The sequence below is a fragment of the Miniopterus schreibersii genome, assembly GCF_964146895.1.
Source record: "Miniopterus schreibersii genome assembly, chromosome: 11".
Classification (NCBI taxonomy): domain Eukaryota; kingdom Metazoa; phylum Chordata; class Mammalia; order Chiroptera; family Miniopteridae; genus Miniopterus; species Miniopterus schreibersii.
This window is the reverse complement of record NC_138111.1, coordinates 69,165,209-69,187,195: the sequence shown is the minus strand read 5'-3', so window position 1 is coordinate 69,187,195 and position 21,987 is coordinate 69,165,209. Positions and strand designations below refer to the sequence as shown.

General features: G+C 55.1%; 1 protein-coding gene across 8 annotated transcripts in view; it reads left to right on the top strand.

The window, feature by feature from the left end:
* Positions 1-21,987, top strand: part of SEMA4D (semaphorin 4D) — a 100,346-nt gene that overhangs the window by 45,466 nt on the left and 32,893 nt on the right. For 7 of the 8 annotated variants that reach the window (XM_081151634.1, XM_081151636.1, XM_081151635.1 and 4 more), the window contains 4 exons: positions 8,420-8,484; positions 17,560-17,900; positions 19,310-19,455; positions 21,773-21,835. In XM_081151634.1, the coding sequence (XP_081007760.1) occupies positions 17,795-17,900; positions 19,310-19,455; positions 21,773-21,835 (315 nt within the window). In that variant the 5' untranslated portion in view covers positions 8,420-8,484; positions 17,560-17,794. Of the gene's footprint in view, positions 1-2,513; positions 3,020-8,419; positions 8,485-17,559; positions 17,901-19,309; positions 19,456-21,772; positions 21,836-21,987 lie in introns of those variants that run through there. The other variant, XM_081151631.1, reaches the window with a different exon arrangement.

Here is a 21,987-nt window from a genome sequence, read left to right as displayed (position 1 = left end):
GGCAGGCTCGCAGGCAAAAGGGCCTGTCCCCAGGACCAGAGAGCCGGAACCAGGGTCAGGCCACGCTCATCCAAGGTCAGTCCTGAGAGCACCCCATTTCCCCCAGGGCAGCAGGCCACCGAGGGACCTGACTTGTACTGGCTGCCTGCCAGATTGTCCGCAGGTGGCCATCGCCCCAGCTCTCCTTGGGAGTGGGGTCACCAGGGGTCCACTGGATGGGAAAGGCCTGCACTGGGATTGCCTGAGGCACTGGTGCTCACCTGGCTCGAGTGCGGGCTGGTACTAAAAGGGAGGGGCTTGTTTATGTTTCTGTGACACACCCCCAGTGGCACTCGGCAAAGAGAGGGTGCCAGGAGCCGGAGGAGTGAGTTGCCCAGCAGGGCAGCCTGGTGGGGTAGCCCAGCCAGCTGGCGATGGTTCAGTATCAGTTCTGCGGGAAACGAGGCTTCCAGGCCGGTCGCCTTCTGTAGGACAGTGCAGTTTGATATGTGCGCACTTGCCCACTTCTGTCAGCTAGGTAAGTCCGATGGCCAGAAATCAGATTAGGGAAGGATAATTACCCACATTTCCTTTTATAAAGCACCTGTCCTACCAGAAAGGGCCCCGGAGTCTGGGAAATGGAGCCCTCTCCTCTGGCTGGCGCTGTTCCGGGACCCACATTTGGAGTCTGTCCCTGAGGCCCGTCCCTGGCCGGGCACCTGGCATAACCACTCCCCATGGAGTAAGGCATCTTGCCTCAGTGCCATTGCAAGCGAGAGCTGAGTTGTTCTGGGCCAAGACGAGTCCTGCAGGGACAGGTAGCAGGGCCCTTGTGGGGGGTGGGCTAGTTTATCATGGTGTGAGAATGTTCTAGAACTTCTTTTAGGTTTTCCAGTTGATTTTGGTTCCTGTGAATAGTGCAGATGAACACTCCTGTCTGGAACTGAGGAGATCTTTGTGCCTCCGTTCCTGCCCTGCTCCCCAGCAGTGGTCCCCAGAAGGGGAAGTGCCTCCTGAGAGATGACAGGAGGCGGATGAGGCCTGCTAATCCCTCAGTAGGAGTTTCCCCACCTAGAAAACGACCTGGTGCTGGTGATGCAACTTCTGCTGCTTTTCTGTGCCCCACACCTTCTGAATCATCTGGAAGGTGGCACGGGGCTCCGAAGGAAAGGCTCTACCCCTGTGGGATGGAAGGACAGGCTCCAAAGGGCCCTGGGAATATTGGCCCTGCTCCAGGAACAGTGTGCAGGTTAATAGCACTGGGGTTCAGCTAGCAGGGGCTTGAGGAATGTGATCTGGGTGCTTGGTGACTTCCGATGGCAGTCACCTGGGCTTCCCTCCACACTGGGGGCTGCCGCAGAAGCTACTCCCAGGCCCGTTTGTGCCATTTTGAGGGATGCGGGTCCAGGATTGCATGGTTTCCTGAAACCAACCTTCCCAGTGTCTTCTGCACCACTTTGGGGTCAGGCAGACTGAGGTCTCTCGAAGCCAGGACGCCATCATTGTAGATGGTCCCCTCACCTGTCTCTCCCAGACTCCAGGGAGGAGCCTTAGCAACTTGGCCTGGAAACATCTGGAAGGGCAGAGAGCCTCAAAGGCAGATTGATTGGCAGAGTGATTGACTTAGCTAGCATCCCTCAGGGTCCTTGGTGGGGGTGCTTATACAGGGGTGGCCTCTGCTGGTCCTGGAGAAAGCAGGAATGACTGAATTCTGCCCAAACACATGCACCAGATGGTCAGACAGGAAGTCTCAGTAGCAGAGGCAGTCCTGGTGTCCCCAGGTTGGGAAAAGCTGGGACCTCTTCAGGCCTCAGGTTGGACCCAGCAGTGTTTGCTTCCTTCTCTGAGCTCTGTGTGGGCTGTTGCTCTGGCCCATTCTGAGTGCTCGTGGGAAGCCGCCGAACCATTCACAGTGGCCTCTCGGTGCTCCGTGGGTGGGTGGGGGCTGCTGTGGCTTGACCAGGACTCAGAGGCAGCACAGTCTCAGCTACGAGGTGCTCAGCTCACACCAGGGCTGAGCTGACGTTCCTGGAGGCCACTTTGGAGGCTGTGGATGCTGGGGAATCAGAATAAAAGGTTTGTGCAGACAGTCTGTGTACAAGAGTGAACAGTCAGAAGTCTAACATCATAACTAAGCAGGGAATTGTTGGCCCGAGGTGATGGGCTGGGGAACGTTCGTCCTGTCCCGCCAGGCAGGAGGTGAGCTGGGGCCTCGGTGGAACTGTTGCCAGAGCCTGTGGGCTCTCTGCTGGCCACATCCCTCCCTGGGGAGGCCGGGTTGAAAGCTAGGCTGGTGCTGTCTCAGGCTGTGCTGAGCCTGGTTGGATGCCAGCCTGTGGCCAAGCTGGCCTGACTCTGCACCTCTGCTGTGTAGTTTTAAGGAATTACTATAAATGAAGGCAAAGAGAATGGTATTTTGTGGTTTTGAGACTTAAAAAAAAATCCTGTCTCGGGCCTGGGCTTGTCAAGCCTCCGAGGCCTGTCCCTCCCACTGAAGCCGAGAGGGGACTTCCTCGGCCTCTGCAGCTGGGCTGGGTCTGGAGGCCAGGCAGGGACAGGAGGAGGCCGGTCCCCTGGCGAAACCACACATGCTCTCCCCAGCGCCCAGCCGTGGACGCTTGGAGGGGCCGGGAGCCCCTGGGGTGCAGGGTGCCGCCACAGGAGGCCTAGAGTGCAGTCCTGAACCAGCCCGGGATGCCACACGGCTCTGGGCAGGTTCTGTGAGGCCTTCCCCCTTGGCAGATAAAGAGAAGGACCCACCATTTCTGAGGCGCCGGCGGTGGGCCCCGGACACCCTCGTCTCTGCCTTGAGTTCCTGAGAAGGAGGGTGGCTGCGGCTGCTGGGGCACCAGGAGCGTCAGCGGGAAGCGCCCTGGACACAGACTTCGCAGGGTGCTCCTAGCCCTGCTCACTGTGGTGTGCCCCATCCCCAGTGCCACCGACCTTTCCAGTGCCAGCTGGCCGGCAGGTGACCGCACGACCCTGGAGGGGAGTCGCAGCCGTGACCGTGACCGTGGCCGCAGGCTGGTTCCTGTATTCTGTGAGTCTCTTTCTCCTTGACAGCAGCCCCTAAAACCTGTCTCCCCAGGGTTCAGAAAGACCCAGGTGCCTAAGAAACCCCGCTTTTTCCCTCCTCCACCAGTTCCTGTTGGGATGTGGCCCGTGTGGCTGTGAGATTCTGGTCAGACCTCTTTCTGACTGGGAGTGTCGCATCTGCATCATGAGGGCATAGTGCCGTTTTGTGTGGCTGTGTGACCGGCTCATTTAAGTCATTCCTGCGGCGTGTATGCTCTGTAAGGCCTCGGTCTCTTAGCTTTATCCCCAGGGGTGGGCTGCAGTGTGTCCCCGGGGGAACTACCGGGAGAGGTGGGGGGACTGAGAGGTGGAGGGGCTGAGGGAGGGGCTGCGGAGGGGGGGTAGCTTAGGAAGGTGGGGGAGGTGAAGGGAGCAGCTCGGGATGTGGAATACCTGGGGAGGTGGCGTGGCCGAGGCACTGGGAACGGCTGGAGAGGTGGAGTAGCTGCGGGGAATGGAGGGGCTGAGAGGTAGAGGGACTGAGGGAGTAGCTGAAGGATGATGAAGGGCTGAGGGGTAGCTGGGGGAGGGAGAGGCTGGGGGGCAGCTGGGGGAGGGAGAGGCTGGGGGTAGCTGGGGGAGGGAGAGGCTGGGGGGCGGCTGGGGGAGGGGGAGAGGCTGAGGGGCGGCTGGGGGAGGGGGAGAGGCTGAGGGGCGGCTGGGGGAGGGGGAGAGGCTGAGGGGCAGCTGGGGGAGGGGGAGAGGCTGGGGGGTAGCTGGGGGAGGGGGAGAGGCTGGGGGGCAGCTGGGGGAGGGGGAGAGGCTGAGGGGCAGCTGGGGGAGGGGGAGAGGCTGGGGGGTAGCTGGGGGAGGGGGAGAGGCTGAGGGGCAGCTGGGGGAGGGGGAGAGGCTGGGGGGTAGCTGGGGGAGGGGGAGAGGCTGAGGGGCAGCTGGGGGAGGGGGAGAGGCTGGGGGGCGGCTGGGGGAGGGGGAGAGGCTGAGGGGCAGCTGGGGGAGGGGGAGAGGCTGGGGGGTAGCTGGGGGAGGGGGAGAGGCTGAGGGGCAGCTGGGGGAGGGGGAGAGGCTGAGGGGCGGCTGGGGGAGGGGGAGAGGCTGAGGGGCGGCAGGGGGAGAGGCTGAGGGGTAGCTGGCGGGGGCAGTGACCTGGGAAGGGGCAGGCTGGCCTGGGAGCCCACGTCGGCCAGGACGCCTGGCTGCCCCCCGTTGGGGGGAGTAAAGGGGAACTGAATGAGAGCACGGATTGACCTGGCAGCCCTATCAAATGCGTTTGTGCTGCAGGACCTGCTTGCGTTTTGGAGCAGACAACGTACGTTTACGCCTTTTCAGAAACAGCTCTCAACTAACTGGAAAGGCTTAGAAGAAGGTTGAGTGAACAGTCATGGAGATTGTGTAGGATCGATCCCAGCAGAGGGGAGCAGGCGTGTCCGTGTGATGAGTCGGAGTCTGGAGCCTGGTTCCTGCTCCCCACGGAAGGAGCCTCGTGACCCTTCACGCTGTCCTCTGGGCGACACCCAGACCTCTGTAGATAGGTCTGCATTGTAGATGGAAAAGCTTCTGGGTCAGGTTTTGCTGGTGGTTAAAATCAGCCTTTAAAAATGAATTTTAAATGGGAAATTGGGAGTGATCTGAATTCCAGTGTTATCAAATGTAATTGGAGCTGTGCGCAGCCATTGAAATCATGCGTGGGAGCATTGGACACGCACGGACTCACAGGGAACTCAGCACAGTTCACACCGGGGTCCCGCCCAACCTGCCAGCCCGTCAGCAGCAGGTGCTGGCTTCTTTTTTGGACAGAAGGTGTCTGTTTCTGCTGCCTGGTGGCTGCACGCCTGCCTCCCCCTCCCCCATCACCCTGCACTGGGGTACTGGGGGGCCCTTGCAGCCTGCCCCCCAGGTCCTGGGCACCCACACATTTTAGCACCACCCTCCAGAAGTGAACATTCTCCTCTGTTTCACTTATTTAGAAGGAGGAGTTCCAACAAAATGTCAGAATGACCGGAAACTACGTTAAGTCTATCTTCTGTTAAAAACGTCCATTTTGAGGAAATCCATGTAGTAAACTTCAAAACGGAATTATATCTATAATTATTAATTAATAAAGTTATCACAGCCCTTTTTTGAAATTGTCAGAAATATGTTCTCTGTATTTTCCAGATTTTTCACATTTAATATATCTTTTAATATCAGGTTAAAAATAACTTAATTAGGAAACCACTTGCTTAAGGCAAGAATTCACATAGTTCTAATACATACAAATAGTGACAATGAAATAGGCTAGCTCCAGACCAAGCCACTCTGTCACTCACTGCCAGCAGGCCCTAGATTAAATCCCAATCTAGTTAAAGAGTCCTCTTGATTAAATTACACACGTACACAGGTGGTCACGTACCATGTGCCCATGCAGATGGAACGCAACACTGTTGAGAGCCTTAATTTTACTGAACTGAGTACAGTATCTTGGACATCCTTCCATCTCAGTAGCTGCTTTATTCTTTTTAACAGCCACATAGTATTCCAACCTAGGGATGTGCCACAATTCACATATAAATAAATGTACTTATATATAATACACATGTGTGTCCACACACTCATACACAAAGATGGACTTCTAGGTGTTTAAAGTTTTCCCTTTGAATAGCCTCATCCTTGGGTGTCTTAGATGCACGTGGGGCGTTTCTGGCAGAGAACTGCTGGGTCAGAGGTTCTTGCAGGTGTTGCCGGGGCCACAGGAGGTGACCCAGTGTACGTGAGCTCTGCCCCAGACACTCGTCTCGGCACTCCCTAGCAGCTGTGTCATGCTGGCTATGACGTGCAGACCTACCCACACAGGACAAATGGGATGGAGTGTTTATTGCCATTGAAGGTCTCCATTTCACTGACCTGGGCACCTCTGGGAGGGTGGGGTTCTGGGCTGGGTGAGGAGTGTGGACAGAAGGGGCTTGAGGCCCCTCCCGTCCGTAACCACAGAGTGTGGCCGTGGGCTCAGGGACACCTGGGCTCTGAGCCTGAGCTCCTGTGGGCTGGGGGAGGCTGGCAGAGCCCGAGACACCATGCAGGAAGGGACTAGCTGTGCTGGCAGCCGGCCCCTGCTTTGAAAGCCTGTAGAGTCTCCTTAGCAAGGTCCCAGGTAGGAAGCCAGACCCGGCATTAAGCTCTTCACAGGGTCACTCGGGTCCACAGAGCAACAGGGTGTGGTAGGCACTGTTATTAGACCCACTTTCTGGATAAGGAAGCAGAGGCACAGAGAAGCCCAGAAACTTCCCCAGGGACACACAGCTGGTAAATGGAGAAGCCAGGCCTGTAACCCAGGTCATTCTCACCACAGAACCCCCTGCGCTGGTCCCATGCCACCTGCGCATTCTCTACATGCTGAAGAGAAGAACTGGCTATTGCTGGGGCTAAGGGACCTTCAGAAGGGGAGGTCACCGCTGCAGGACTCGGGCAAGATGCTCGTAAGGCAGAGCCCACTTCACCAGGCCCCCTGCTGTTGTCAGGAGTGGCCTGGTGTGGGGTGAAGGCCATGCTCCTCAGGCGGGAGAGGGAAACATTTCTGTTCTGATTTAATTTCATTACTATTTTGCAAACGGACTCTTGCATTCTTTTTAGATACCATTATAAGAAGTTAGAAGCCTGGTGAAAACTACATTGTTGTACTTGCATGAGGAATATGGGTTTTGCAGTCTTTAGTGCAGTGATAGCTAATTATAGCTTGTGGGGTTTTACCTTGAGAAAGAAGAAAAATTGCCATGATGAGGGCTGCAGGCCACCGGGGGCCAGGCCCCTGTGGTCGCCCGAGGCCGGAAGTGTGTATTTTTACCCGGGAACCGCGGGGCCAGGGCTGTTTGGCCGAGGGAGATACAGAGACTCGGCCCAAAGAGGAAATAAGGTGCCGGCCCGGTGCCCTACGTGAGGTCACGAGAACAGACACACAGACCCCTACCCCGCCTTCGGGTGTTCCTCACCGTGCAGTGCGGGTGATGGGACGCGTCTTGTCCAACCACAGAACAAGCAGCTCGGCTTTCATTGATTAAAATGGCAGAGGCTTAGTGAATTTCTAGAAGAGCCGTTTTTCTCTTTATAACCCTTGGTTTTCCTGTTGTTTATCTGCACCTCTTATCTGTGCGTGAGTCACCCTTGCCCATAAGTGTTTCCAGCCGTCTCCAGGTGGCTGCTGGGCCCCGCAGGCCAGGGAGACAGGAAAGCTCCGCAGTCGTTGGCTTCCCACCTGTCCACCAGCTGAGCCATCGCCCCCCCAGCGTTTCAGTGGAAGGCGGGTTCCGCCGCGTGCTGAGTGGATGTGGCCCTGTCTAGACACTTCCCTGCTTGCTCAGATGTGAACTTATTTTTGCTGACGAGTGGCAGTCAGAGGCAGCCACCGCTGCAGGGGAGCCCACACCCAGTCTTTGGAAGCCTTGCCGCAGCAGGTCCTGCTGAATCCTAACCATTTCCACCTGTCACTTTGGGGTCTCATTTGCTAACTTGAGGTGTTTGCTCAGGATTCGGGGAACATGTCAGGCCTCGAGGGGCCCCAGGTGACCCTGGAAATCGTGTTGCTCTGGGTGGACGTGTAAGAGTGGGGTGCACACTGGTCCCACTCCTCAGGGGCTGTCTGTGAGGGAGACATGGTGCACCAGCCGTGTTCCTGGGAGCCCCTCCTACTTCTCAGTTGTCTTTGGAGAAATGGCAAGAATTGTATAAGTTCTTAAAGCATAACAAGATAACACTGCAACTAACAGAATGCTAGAGTTTTATTCTGAGGTTTAAAAAACATGTCAGCTCATTTGCTGCCATAGGGCTTGGCTGGTAACCAGCCGCCCGGCCGGCAGTAACCCTGCGGGGGCTCCGTGGAGAGTAACAAGCACCCCAGGAACCTGCTACCCCAGTGCGGAGGTTCTTCAGTGGGCTTATGGACGGCACTCAGAAACAAAGAAAAATGGGAGTCCAAACAGGTTCTTCAGGAAACCATTGTCCTGTAAATACTTTGTGTGCGTCTTTGCTTTCCCTTCACTGCCTCACACCTTGGGGTTTCAGGGAAGGTGAGTTCGGAAGGATATATCTGGTTAATAGACCGTGCAGGGATTCTTACTTGGTTAATAACTGTGACCGTGGCTCATATCCGAATGGCTCACTTTGCGGGGAAGGGGCAGCCATCTGGTTTGGGGACCAGCTCCTTTACCTGGGTGACCAGCCGAGTTGCATGTCCTTTGTTTATGGGTGAGCGATTGCACACTCCTATTTGCACAAGTGCACAGATGTCACCTGATCCTGGGTCAGAGTCAGCTGCTAGAGGGTCCAGAAGTTAAAAGAAAAATTACAGGTTTCTTTATAGTGGCGTTTCAGAATTGATACTGAGTTACGTGGATGAAAAATTTGTTTAAATGTTCTTGTTTCCCATTATTTCCAGAGCGAAGATTTCGGAAGACTTCTTCCTAGAGTCGATTGGGAAGTTTGAAGAGGCACAAGATACAGGTAAAGGCACTTTCCCGCAGTCTGTGCCCAGTCCATCAGAGCCGACACCTTGCGGAAGCCGCAGTGAGGTGCAGCAGGAAGTCGGTGGCGGGTCCCTGCGCGCTTTGGGGTAAAGACCTGGACGTGGCCGCCATTCCTTGGGTTGGCTTGAGGTGGAGCCCAAACGGCAATGGGTGCTGGGCCTGGGCCTCCGCCACCGCCTGTTTTCCTTCCTCCCCCATCCCGTTCCCGGCCTGTGCTGCTCCCCTGCCCTCCAAGCTGGACGCCCCTGGTCCCAGCGCTGAAGTGCTCCCCCTCCTCTCTGGGAGTGTAGGGGTCCTCTGTGAGGTCCCTGTAAAGAGAGGGCTCTCGGTGTCATCGCACCCTGGATTGACGTCGTTTGTGGTTGATTTTAATTTTGTCAGTTAATACATGGTGTCTCCAGTTTTAGGGGAAAGAGAAATGACAGTATAATTTGTGAAAGCCAAAGGAAAGCCCCACTCTCCTTCACCCTCTTCTGTCACTCACATGTCCTGAGTGGGCCAGCAGGACTGTCCCTGGGCTGTGTCCACCGTCTGCCACCACAGGGTCCTGGGTGTTGGCCGTGCCAGTTTGGTGGGCGGTCCTGCTGCAGCTCTACTTCCGGGCACTTGGCACTGTCTGTGTGTTGCTGGTCACAGACACGCGTTCAGTTGACAGCCGGCCTCCTGGGCCGGCTCCAAGGTTTCTTACTGGTGTGTCAGGTCGCTGCATTAACTAAGAATTCCAAGTGCTGGCATTTATGTTCCAAGGATTTTTTCCTAGGCTTTCTCCCCAGGTCACTTGTCTTTGGGTCTCCCTTGCTGAACCCATCGGTTTACAGGGCCAGGCGGGGTCCCGCTGCCCCAGTACCCACCCTGCTTATGCCCTTCTTAGCACACTCCTGTTGTCACTGCTGGTTGATTGGCCAGTGTGTGTGTGTCCCTCACCCGACACCCTCTGTCCCCTTTCCAGCCCCCGTCAGCACACACAGCACATGTGTGCCGGGTTTGGGCGAGGGAACAGGTTGAGGCGTGCCGGACGTCCTGGCTGGCTTGTTTGCCCCAGCGGGGTGGCTGGAGGGGAAAGCAGGCATCCCGGGACCGTGTCCTGGATGGTTTTCTGCAGAGCGTGTCCAACCCACCTCCAGGGCTGGGCATGTCCCTGTGCAGCTGGAGCGCTGCTCCCAGGGATGTGCTCTAAGTTCTGGGGAGACTGCTGTTGAAACAATAAACTCTTTGTTGTGGGTGTATGACACAGAGAGCTCCTGGAATCCATCCTGACTCCTTGGGGCCAAGGCCATTTCGAGGTGGTGACATCAACACCATAGCCAGGGTTGGGGGAGGGACCAGAGGTTCAGGGAGGGAACCAGGAATTGGGGGAGGGAGGCTTGAGGTGAGAGAAAGGAGGCCAGGGGTAGAGGTGAGGGAACACGGTGTCAGGGACAATCTAGGGGTGACATCGGTAGGACATGGTCGTAGGTGGCTATCACACTCTCTGCTCCTGGCTGGGAGGGGAGGTGGGCACATGGCCTGAGGGGGAGGAGGGCTTCAACCATCCTCTTTTTGTATAAAGCCCATAGATAAGAAGCCAGAATAGGCTGCCCCACAGTTGTCCACCACGGTCACTGGGATCCCCTTTCACAGGTTCCCTGGTGATTCTGGTGAAGGCACTTTTAACATTGGCTAGCATCCTGTTGCCATCAGGAGCAATGATGCTTTATGTGTGGTCGTCAGTGGTGTCCCCTCTCTGACCCACCCCTACTGCCCTAGACAGCTGGTCCCAGGAAGGGAAGCCAAGGCATGAGGTGGGTGTGACAGATCCCAGACAGCGCCTGCAGTCCTCAGTTCCTGCTTCAGGCACCCCAGCAGTCACCATTCACACCTAAGGAGACAACACTAGATCAGAATTTTTATGCTGATCAGAGCAGAGTACATGCATACCACACGTGTGTGGACACACGTGTGCATGTGCACACACACACAGGCACAGGCACACATGACCGCACAGATATGCACACATGAAAAAACATGCTTATACACTCACAGATGTACGCATACATGAATGTACACATGTGTGCGTACAAGCACAAATGCTCGTACATACATGTCATACCTACACAAATGCACATGTACACAAAAACTCTGGTGCACACAGATACACACATGCATATATGCACACACATGTGTACACACAGACATGCGTATGCACAGTTTCATGACCTAGCCCTTACCCTTGCTGCTTGCTGTGTTCTGTGTATGCCTTTTTCTCTGCCACCACCCCTGGCATGATTCAAGGTCATTCTGGTGGAAGCTGCCATGCGGCAGGCACTGAGTGGTGGGCTCAGAGCATTTAAAGTGGGACCGTGCACACCTTGTGAACCAGCAGTTACCTGTAGGTAGTGGGAATAACACGTGACCCTGTCCTCCCGATGGGCCCATCTCACTGTGAAAGGCAGGACTTCACACAGGAAGGCTAAATGCTAGTCCTGACACAGCTCCCAGCACTTTATCCCACTGCTTCCATGTGAATATTTCTGCTCAGTACCTAATGCAACACCCCCTCAGTGACGGTGGAGCAGTGCATAGTGGCAGTGTGTCCGTGGAGGTGTGGGATGGGCTTTGCTTAGCAGTTTTTAAATTATACAAAACCATGCATTCTTGGCAGAAAAGACATCCAACCCTTCCAAAGTCATAAAACAATCAAGCAGCGACCCCTCTTGCTGGGAGGGGTGTCTGTGGCCTGAACCCTCCTGCCTCTGGCTACTCATGTGGATTTTTGGGAATGAGAGGCAGGCTCTGATTGAGCCCATCAGGGATCTGGCATCTGCTGATGAGAGGTGTGACTCAGAGCTGGAGAGAAACCTGTGGGTACCAGGGAGCCCGCCATGGAAGGAGCTGCTGTACCCTCCGTGAGGGACGCCCCCCGTCCTTGTGGTGGTGGTGTCAGGGTTGATCTAGGCTAATGGAGACTGAGAAAAATGTGTTCTCTTCTCTCCTAAACCAGTTTGGGCAGCCTGCATGGGCAGGAGACCAGGCCTCCCCCAGCATCCTGGTGGTCAGCTCTGCCTGTCCGGAAGCTATGGTCAGGTGCGTCGTCCTGTTCTGCAGGGTGAGGCCCAGTGTGGCTTTGCAGGACAGTGCCCTCCGGTCCTTGGGGAGGCGCCTGTGCCGCCGTCTCTGCCGATCAGCCCCTCTCAGCCACTGTCTTCCAGGCTGCAGGAACCCGAGCATTGATGTCTGATAACAATTTAATTAGTTTTTATCAGAACAGTGAATGCACATGATTTTAAAGTGAAGTATTTCTTACACAGCTTATGAAAACAAGTAGCGTCTCCTGGTCTTGCCCCTTTGTCCCTGAGACACTGAGCCACAGCTGTTTTAGCCATTTGGGGTATTTCCCTTCAAACTGCTGATACTGACATTCCTTGACTCTCCTCTTTTGGATGACATATTGCAATGGAAGATGAGTATTGGGCCCCCTCATGTCCCCACCCTCCCTATGGTATTGCTGCAGATTTTATGGGGGCTGTGTCAGTGCTGGTCATAGCTGAGCCGTGATCAGCACACACTCATTACATTTCCTTCCATTGCCCGCTTCTTGCTTCCCCTGGAGCTAGCGACTGCTTCATTGTAAGGGCACTTCATTTTCTACCTGTGTATGTGTTGCTAACTCAGCCTCATACTCTGCCAGACCTATAACGCCCACGTTCCAGCACACACACCCATGGAGGCTCTGGGTGATCCCTCCTGCACCCTCTGGGCCTCTGTCTTCACTCCCTGTGCCCCAACCTCTGTGTCGTATACCCTACCTCTGTTCCCAGCTCTTCATCCTTCTCAGGAAGACCTGGGAAGTAGCCCCCTTGTTTTGGTGGAGCGTATCCTTAAGTAGCTTTCTGAGAAAGAATGTGAAGGAGATTAGAGTTTTGAGAATTTCCACGTTTGATACATGTTTCATGCTACACTCACATGATTGGTGATTGATCCTGATGTAGAATTTTAGGTGAGAAGTCATCCTCCTCCAGGATTTTAAAGGCATTTTGCTACCTCATAGCTGTCAGTGTGGCTCTGGAGAGGGACTTGTATGGGGCCCGTTTTCTCTCTGGAAGCTTTCAGGAGCTCCCTTGGTCTCCTGGGTTCTCAAATCTCATCATGACGTGCCTGGTAGGAGGTCTTTTTTCATTCATTGCTCTGCTTGGCGCTCTCGTGTCCTTGTGTTCAAAAAGGACATTTTCCTTTTATTATTTGTAAATAAATTTTTATATATTTTTATTTTTCTGATCATTTCTCCTATTTTCTCTCTCCTGGAATGCCTGTCAGTTAGATGGGGGTCTCCTGATTGGATCCCTCAGCTTTCCTATCTTTTCTCACCCTGTATTTATCTCTGTCACGTTGCTCAACTTCTAGGAAACTGTCCTAATTTTATTTTCCTATCCTTCAACAGAGCATTTTCTCTCTTTAATCAAAATTTTAATTCCTAAGCTCTCATTTATTTCCTTGGTTGTGTTTCTTTATGATGTCTTTCTTCACAGACTCTGGTTTCAGCTCTCTTTGGTCCACAAACTTAATCAGTTACCAACAGTGATGAATATAGCTGTTATCAAACACTAACTTAGGTAAACTTCAATAAATATTACAAATAAAGGTGAAAGTAAACATGCTCAAACTCACTACAGCTCTGTGTGTTTCACTGTTACCTGTGGTCTCGAGGCCCCGCCTGTCATAATCGTGGTGGAAGTACCATCCACTGGTCCACTGTGGCACATCTCGCTCTGTCTCTGTTCAGTGACATCATGTCAGGAGCCAGAAAGCAGCATTTTCACCAGAAATCAGCGTACACTGCAAAGCAGGCCACTTTCCTACTCCTCCCCAGCCCCCACCCCGCCCCTTAGAGAGCCGGGGTTAGAGGCCTAAGTAGGAATTTGTTCTCGTCATGGGCCCGTGCAAACCATTTTCCTCCAACTGAGGCAGCTCTGCATCTCTGCATGGATGCTGGAGGGAAGGGAAACACCCCAGTGGGCCTCACATCTGTGCCCACAGCCGGAGCGTGCTGGGCTGTGGGCACACGCGCCCAGGGCCTCACACCTGCTCGGGAAGGACCTCTCTGAGCTGGTGTGTATTGTTTTTAAATAAACTTTATTTTTATTATTTATTTTTATCCTCACCTGGGTATATGTTTATTGACTTTAGAGAGAGGAAAAGAGACAGAGGGAGAAAGAGAGAAACATTGATGAGAGAGAAACATCAGTCGGTTGCCTCCTCCACCCGCCTGACTGGGATTGAACCTGCATGTGCCTGACTGGGAATCAAACCCACAACCTTTTGGTGTACAAGACAGTGCTCCAGCCAACTGAGCCACCCAGCCAGGGCTAAATAAACTTTATTTCTAATAGCAGTTTCAGGGTCACAGAGAAACTGAACAAAAAGGTCATGGAGTTCCCATGCACCCCACCATGTGCCCCCATGTCCACCCCACTCCAGAGTCTGCTGGGCCCCACCTTTCCCTCCCTCCTGTGCCTCTTACCCAGGCGCCACTGGCCACAGTCTCTTCACAGTCCTGGCTGGGAGCAGGCCTAGAAACCCTCACCTGTGTGGGCGCTTAGAGCAGAGAGGCTTTGGGGAGCCCCTGCTGCTTACTGATCCATCACACAGAAAAACATCTCCCCAGGTAAACTGTGAGACTGTGCCGTGGAAGTTACCCCGCTGATCTCTGGAGTGGATGTGCTGGGAAACGTTCGGAGGGGGCAGAGCCTTGCAGACGGGCCGAGTTCCATCCGCATATCCCCATAGAGCTGGGACAGAAAGCAGGGCAGTGTGACGGGAGAGGCCGGGTGGGAGGGGGACCAGGGTCTCCATTGGGGTCTAATCTAAGTGAGGAACATTTCACGTGGGAAAATGACACGCTCTGGTTTATGTTAAAAACATTATTCTGGCTGCTGCTACTCTTGGGTAAATGAATTATAGGGAGGTTGTATGTTTGGAATTGTGTCTGACTGCTAGTAACAAAAATCTGAAAAAACGTGATTTAAAGGAATTGCTAGTTTATCAGCAACTCTGGGGGAAGCAGGAGGCAGCAGGTGCCAGGTCTTCAGTCCGTCGTGAGGGCCCTGGTTTGTGGGTTTCCGCGCGGTGCTTCACAAGGTGGGCCCCAGGCAGGAAAAGGAAATGAGGCGACAGGGAAAACTGCAGGCGCCAGCTGCGTCAGCCTCCCTTAAAGAGCCTCCTGGAATCCCTGCCTGGTCACTGTTCGTCACAGGTTTTTTGGCCAGAACTGCCACCACGGAAACAGGTGTGGCTGCCTGGCAACACTGCCGTCTCAGGTAAAATCAAGATTCTGGTAGTGAAAACGTGGGAGAAACCAGCAGCCTGTGCCATTCATTGGCAGCAAGCAGGGAAGCAGGGTGAGGGGTGGGAGGCTGTGGGGGGGTCTGGATGGGAGGGGAGCGTGCTTGCATGGGAGTGGTGGTGCTAGCAATGGACCTAGAACCACCTAGTGGGCGTCCATCGCTGCCCGAGCTTTCGGCACCATCCACACAGCCCTTCCCTGAAGGCTGTCCTGCTATTCTGTGGAGTTTCCACGGAGTATTGTGCGATCACTGGACACTCTGGGACTGCTTGACGAGTGGGTGACTGTGGCACAGCACAGTGTCAGAGACTTGGCCTGGGGCTATGAAACCACCTGGTGCCTCACTTCCACTCGGAGGGCAGGACAGCAAGGTCCCCACCTGAGGCCAGGGGCCAAGGGAGACACGTCTCCCCCGTGGGGAGCGCTTCGGAGAGTTCCTCTATAGAGAGTGAGCACTCCTGGCCTCTCCACGAGGCAGCCACTCCTCTTCCCAATGCATCTGGTGCTGCATTTAGAGCTCGGGTGACACCCATGCTGTGGACAGGGTGTGTGCCAGCCGTTTATCCAGATCCCTGGAGCAGGGCTTGGTGTGCAGACCTGCACCTGGCTCCATAAATGGTTGTATTGGCCCACAGCCACACATTGCTGGGGCGGGACTCGTAGCTGAGATGACACTGCAGGACCTGAAAAGCTGACAATAATGCCCTTCCGGCCCGGGGGGGGGGGGGGGGCGCCTCCGCCTCCGTGCCATGTATGCCAGTCCCTGGAGAAAATGGGAAACTAGGTGCTCCCTGATGTTGGGGGCTAATAGTCAGGGTGGGGAACAGATGCGGGGTGGGTGGAGGCCTGGCCTCCAGGCCCAGAAGAGGAAGTGTAGAGGGGGTGGGGTGCCGGGTGAGGGAGGTGGGGAACAGATGAGGCCCAGTGGTAACCAGTGTGTCCCCAGTGGGCAGCGCCTGTGGTGAAGGTCCCACGAGTTCTTTATGAAGTGGAGCTGGACAATGCACACATGTAGAAATAAAGAAAATAAAAATAAAGAATACTCTTTTAAGCCCAGAGGGCTTTGGGGGCCAGACAAGGCCACTGAGGGCACAAGAGGTGATGCAAAAGGTGACTTCCCAGGTGGGGTGAGGAAAGGGGCCTGGAGGGCTTCCTGGAGGCAGTGACTTGACTCGGTGAACAGGAAGCCAAAACTTCCCCAAACTCTCTCGGAGGTTTGGTTTGGCCTGGCGTGTAGGAGAGCAAGGAGCGGGGGTCAGGCAGCTGACAAGTGCTGGTGTGTGGGAGGTTGTGGGGGGCCTCAATGGGGGAGGGAATGAAGAAGCTGACTGCCCCTTGCATGTTACTGAGGCATGGTGGTCAGTCTAGTGCTGATGATTAGGTGAGGGGAAGGTTCTGGAGAGGAGCCTGGTGTCAGTTGGACTGATAGACCTGACTTGGTGGGAGTGGGAGGAAGAGAAGGAGGTGCTGATGGCCAACTCCCGGCGCCTCTGGGGGCAGGGGGGAGGTACTGGGGGAAGTGGGTTGCTCCACCATCTAGAAGAAGAGGAAACTCGGTGAGGTGGTGGAGCACCAGTGGACCCCATGGAGCCTCCTGGGGGACAGCGTGTCTGCAGGGTGTAGGGTGGGTTCTGTTCCACTCCCCAAGTACGCTGGGCAAGGCTCCTGCTCTGCTCAGTCGCTGTGTCAGTTTGCGCTCCTTCCTGAGCAGTCAGAAGAGTCCATCTCTGAGTCTCACTGGGACCCTGGCGGACCCTGGGGTCAGGGCAAACCCGCGATAGGTTGTCCGATTTACTGATCTGGAGCCGCTGTCCTGCGGCTCACTGCGGGGAACCCTGCCGGTGGTGCGTGGGGCGGGGCTGCATTGTGGGACCCCCCGCCCCACAGTGTCCTCCTTAGCACTGGCCTCCGCTTTCCATGAGGAGCTTCCTCTCAGTGACAAATCTGAACCATGACCACTGTTTCCACCCACGGAGGCTGGGGGAACGGCCATAGGGGGGCTGTCCCCTGCAGGAGGTCAGCCCTGCCCACATGGCAAGGTCACGCATGTGCGTGTGTGTGCACACTCACACTTCTCGGCCTCTGCCCCTTGCCTTCCACTCGGGCCGTCTTTCTTTTTATTATTTTTTTGGTTAATCGTCACTGGAGATTTTTTCCATCGATTTTTAGAGTGGAAGGGACAGAGGGGAAGGAGAAACATTGATGTGAGAGAGACATTGGTTTGTTGCCTCCTGCACACGCCTCAGTTGGGGCTGAGGATCGAACCTGCAACCCAGGTACTTGACCAGGAATGGAACCCATGACCCTTCGGTGTGCAGCCGATGCTCTAGCCACTGAGTGCACTGGCCAGGCCCGAGCCCTTTCTTTATGAGCAGTACAGGACTTGGGAAGCCAAGATCTCCAAGGGAAGCTGGAACTCTGCTGTTCCTTTCCACTCATTAGCAGCTGGACAGCCAGGTGGGCAATTGTCCCCCGTCCCCATCTGTCCTGCATTCCTGGCCGCCTCAGGGGCAGGACACACTGACTCCTGTAACTCCCGCTCGCCCCAGGGCATCTGGGTGTGGTATCTGCCCCCCTCGGAGCTTCCTGCACCCCCTCCCTCCTCTGCTCTTAGCAGACAGCCCCTGGCTGGGGCTGGGTGAGAGCAGAGCCCGGAGGATGTTGGGCAAACCGAAAGCAGGCATTATTGCCACACGTCTGACCGCTAACCCCTTCCTTTCTGCTTTCTTCCAGATTTCTCAGGAAGGTCAGAAAGAAGCACACCATTTAAGAACAGCACGAGAGGCCTGTGACATTGGCAATGGCCAGAGCCACCTGACCCCCCCAGTGCGCTGAGAAATGTGGGTCCTCAGGGGTCACAGCCCCCACCAGCTCCAGGCAGTGCTGCAGGTCAGGGCCCCGGGGCTCTGAGCAACCCACCCGGACCCTCGCCGTGGCCTCGCTGCAGCGCCTGCTGCGACCCCTGCCGATGAGGATGTGTGCCCACACTGCGGAGCTGCTCACCGCCCTCGCCATGGTGTTTGGGGCAGTGGTGGCATTTGCACCCATTCCGAGGATCACCTGGGAGCACAGAGGTGAGGGCAGAAGCCTGTCGGGTGCTGAGGGCAGCTGCCCGTGGTCCTGAGGTGTGTGCGCCACTGGCTGCCGGCCCTGTGCTCTCGGCACGTGTGTGTGAGCAGGCAGCCTGCATCGCTGCATCGAGGGAGATGCTTCCGAAACTGGAAACACTCCAGGCCTTGCGTAGGGCCTGATGATCTGGTCTCTGTATCAGGGGCCCCTGAGAGGAAGCCCACTTCCCTGTCCGGCGACATTTGACTCTCACTGCCCGGGCATAAACCACACTGTGTCCTGTTTTGAGGACATTAACTATGTGCAGCTGAGCTTCAGGCCAGTCGTTCCCATTGGCTGTTTATTAGTTTCTTCTGTATTTATTTTCTTTCTTGGGAGCTGTCTCGGGACCGGGACCCCAGCTTTCCAGGCTCAGTGGCCCTGAGCTCGTAGGGGTGGCTGTCCGCTAGAGCTCAGGGCAGCAGGTGTGCTAGGAGGGCCTTCGTGCTGTGTGCCTGTCTCCCACCCTGGTACTTAGATCAGCAAGAGGCGTGAACTCCAACTCCTGAGTGAAACCAGAGCTTGGTAATACACAGGAAGCCAAGTACAGGACACTCACATTGACGCTGATGGTTAGAAAGAAGAAACCGCTCCTGAGGAAACAGGCTGATATATTCATATTACCCCCAATAGCTCACCATTGCACTCCTGTTCTAAATAGCTGTTGATCAATTAATTACCCATTAAGGGAAATGTCACTCCTTTCCTTCTTTCTCTGTTTTGTAAGTTTGTACTAGTTACCCCTGAAAATGCTTGGGTTAAGGGATATATTCACTAAAATCTATTTTATTAAAGGCAAATCCTTTTTTTTCCTGAGTAAGAATATCCTAAATAGTTAAATTCTTTATACACCTAACCTATGGATGATTCGACACACAGAGATAAGAATTTGGTAGGAGGGGGAGGGAGCTGCCACGATCAGCAGCTTGAGGTGTCTGACCTGTAGTCTCCTGAGAGGTCACAAGGTTATACTGCCAGGAGGTCATGCTGCCAGCAGGTCATGCTGCTGTGGGGTCACTTTCCTGGGAATTCACATGCTTAGAGGTCATGCTCCTGGGAGGTCACGCTGCCTGGAGACCACACAGGGTGCAGGGTTTGGAACTCTCGGCTTGAGGGAGCAAAAGGGGGTGTTAGACCACAGCACTGGTCAAGCACTGGCTCTGGGCCTCATCGGGGTCCCATGCACTTGGTGGCTGCCTCGCAGCTCTTCCACCCAGAGGTGCCTGAGCTCTGGCCCTGGTCAGGGCTCGCCACCGTGGCAGTGGACCTATGCCACGGCCCTGGCAGTATGGCAGTGCACTGAGTGAGAACAGATGCTCAGGGTGTGTCCAGGCTCAGAAATGCCTAATGTGTCCCCCTACCCCTCTCTCCCCAGAGCTGCAGCTTATGCAGTTTCACCAGCCGGGCATCTTCAACTACTCAGTCCTGCTGCTGAGCGAGGACCAGAACACCCTGTACGTGGGCGCCCGGGAAGCAGTGTTTGCCTTGAATGCACTCAACATCTCCCAGAAGCAGCACGAGGTATGGCCTGGGCTCCCTGCCCCCTGCAGTCTGGGCTGCAGACCTTTCCAGTATTTTCTCAGATCGACACACTGGGCTCCTCCCCAGGAGTCAGGCCCTCTCCTGGCCATGCTCGCTTCGGGCGGGCCTCGCATACGTCCTGTGTCGGGAGAGCAGCCTCCCCTCCTGTCAGTGGGCCTCGGGCCCTGTCATCCAGAAGCTTCCTTCCCACTCTGCGTCCACACAGCCCCATCTCAGGTGTCCCCTAGTAGCCTCACCCAGGAACCACCCTCTTTCCAGCTGGGATTTTTGAAGCTGTTGTTATGGACAATCTCAAGGGTACACAGGAGTAGAGGGAGTGATGTGATGGACCCTCTGCCCATCGAGGCTCCTGCAGGCGGGGTTGGCCCCTTGTCCTCCCCCACGTCCCCTCCCTCTGTTCCCTCCACGTGGCTTTGAAGCAAAACCCAACACATAGTCTTCATCTTCTAAGTGTCTCCCTGGGCATCTCCTAAAGGAAAAGACTCCTTTTTTTCAAAATACTATTGTCACATCCAAAAATTAATGTTGTCGAATAATCAGAGTTCAGGTTTCACAGGCTCTGTTATAAGTAATGTTTGACGGTTCAGTTTGAGTCCAGTGGAGATCAGGCCATCGGTGTTCCCGGCACTCTGTCCTCGAGCCCCTGTTTCTAGAGTCGCCCTGAGTCCCCTTGCTGGGAGAGACACCTGCAGTCCTGTCGGCCGCCCGCCACCGAGGCAGGTGCTCCTCCCCCAGCCTTGACCACTGCAGTCTAGAGCCACGTGTATCAAGGACTGCAAACCGGGACTTTCCAAATGGTTCCTTCTCCATTTGTGAGCCGGAAATCACCTTTAAAGGGGAAATGCCTGTGGCTGGCTATTCATGTCTTTCCAAAGCGAGACCGTGAGTTGCTGATTGTTTGATTTTATTGTGACCATGGACTCATGGGTTTAAACGTGTCTGAAGCCCCTCGATCCATTTGCGTTCATTCAGGTCCTCACTTGAGGCCCAGCCTCCCCTTGGCTTGGGAGGCCTCTGCGGTTGGTGTAACTTTCTCAGTCTCTGAAACCCATATGGTCAGGCTCATCTGGTGCATTTTCTGCCCCAGACTTGTTCCATTTTGTTTCGTCTTGATCTTCAGAGCCCAGCATAATACCAGTGTCTGTGTGGCACACAAATGAGCTTCTGGTCATACTCTGCAAATGAAGTTCATGTGTGACCCCACGGTTCTCAGTCGGAGCTGGCCATTGCTCTCAATGGCATCACTGCAGCCCCTTAGGGTGAGGGAGAGGTAAAGAAGAAAAGTGAAAGCCACGGCCAGGCTTTGCTAAGACCCGTGAACACGCTCAAGGGCCTGTCACATGCATGTCCCCATGTTTGTGCATTTCATGTAGGCAGTGATGAAGTCATCCGCATTTTAATCTCTGAAGGAAGCTGCTGTTTGAAGTGGGACTCGTGTGTTCTAATGGGGACGCCCATTTCTCTGAGAACACGCAGCACGGTTGCCGTGCCTGCTGTTCAGGCCTCAGTGGACGCCGATTAGTGTGGAGGACGCACCGGTGGGGACTCACCTCCCGCCGCTGAGAAGCCGTGAGCTTCCCCACCTTGGCCTGGCCGGCGGCTTCAGTTCTCTGGGTGGAAGATGTGTATATTTGGCATCAGTCGCGCACTAGCACTTGGGGAGATGGGACAGCTGGGAAAGGAGAGGCAGGGGTGTGGAAGCCCTCGGTCATGTGGCCTGTGGCTTCCCATCCCCTGGAGGGCGCGGGGCCCACTGGCCCGACGGGCCTGCTCGTGCGTCCACCTGGCGTGAGAGGCAGCACAGGCCAGCCGAGGCGCTCGACCTGGACGCGCTGCTTCAGCACTCGGCTGCTGCTGTCGTGTAAAACTAACAGTCGTGATCCCACCACGTGCTGACCGTGGGAGGACATGCCAGGGCTGCTTCTGTTGGACCCTATAGTCGCTCTTGAATGAAGTAAAAAACCCACTTTGATGTTTGAAAGACCTGCAGTTTAGCTTTTTGATAACTTTAATCCTCCCCACTTTCAGTAGTTTAGTTTTTGCTGTCATTTGCAGTGAATAGCAGGGACTGGGAGGGTCCTTCCAGGCCCCACTGGCTCGCAGGCAAGGATCCCGGGCAGAACTTTCACTGCCCACGTCTGCTCTCTCACCTCCCCGCCTGGTCTGCAGCCTCGGGCCTCACTGTCTCAGAGCTGCCTGCTCTGCCATCCTGTGCTCTGTAAATTGTACATTCTTAGACTAGTATCTGCTTTCAGAAGGGGACTGTGCACTGAAGTGGACTTATTCTCCCCAACAGGCATATTGGAAGGTCTCAGAAGATAAACAAGCAAAATGCGCAGAAAAGGGGAAATCAAAACAGGTAATTTCTTTTGCAAGCTACAGAAAACACACAGGTAGGCAGCTGGCTGCTTTTGGAAATCAGCTGGGCGTTTTGCTCAGGTCTCTCATGACTCACCTACCCCTCTGTTCCCAGGTGGTGAGATTAGGTCCCTCAAGAAAGAATCAAACATA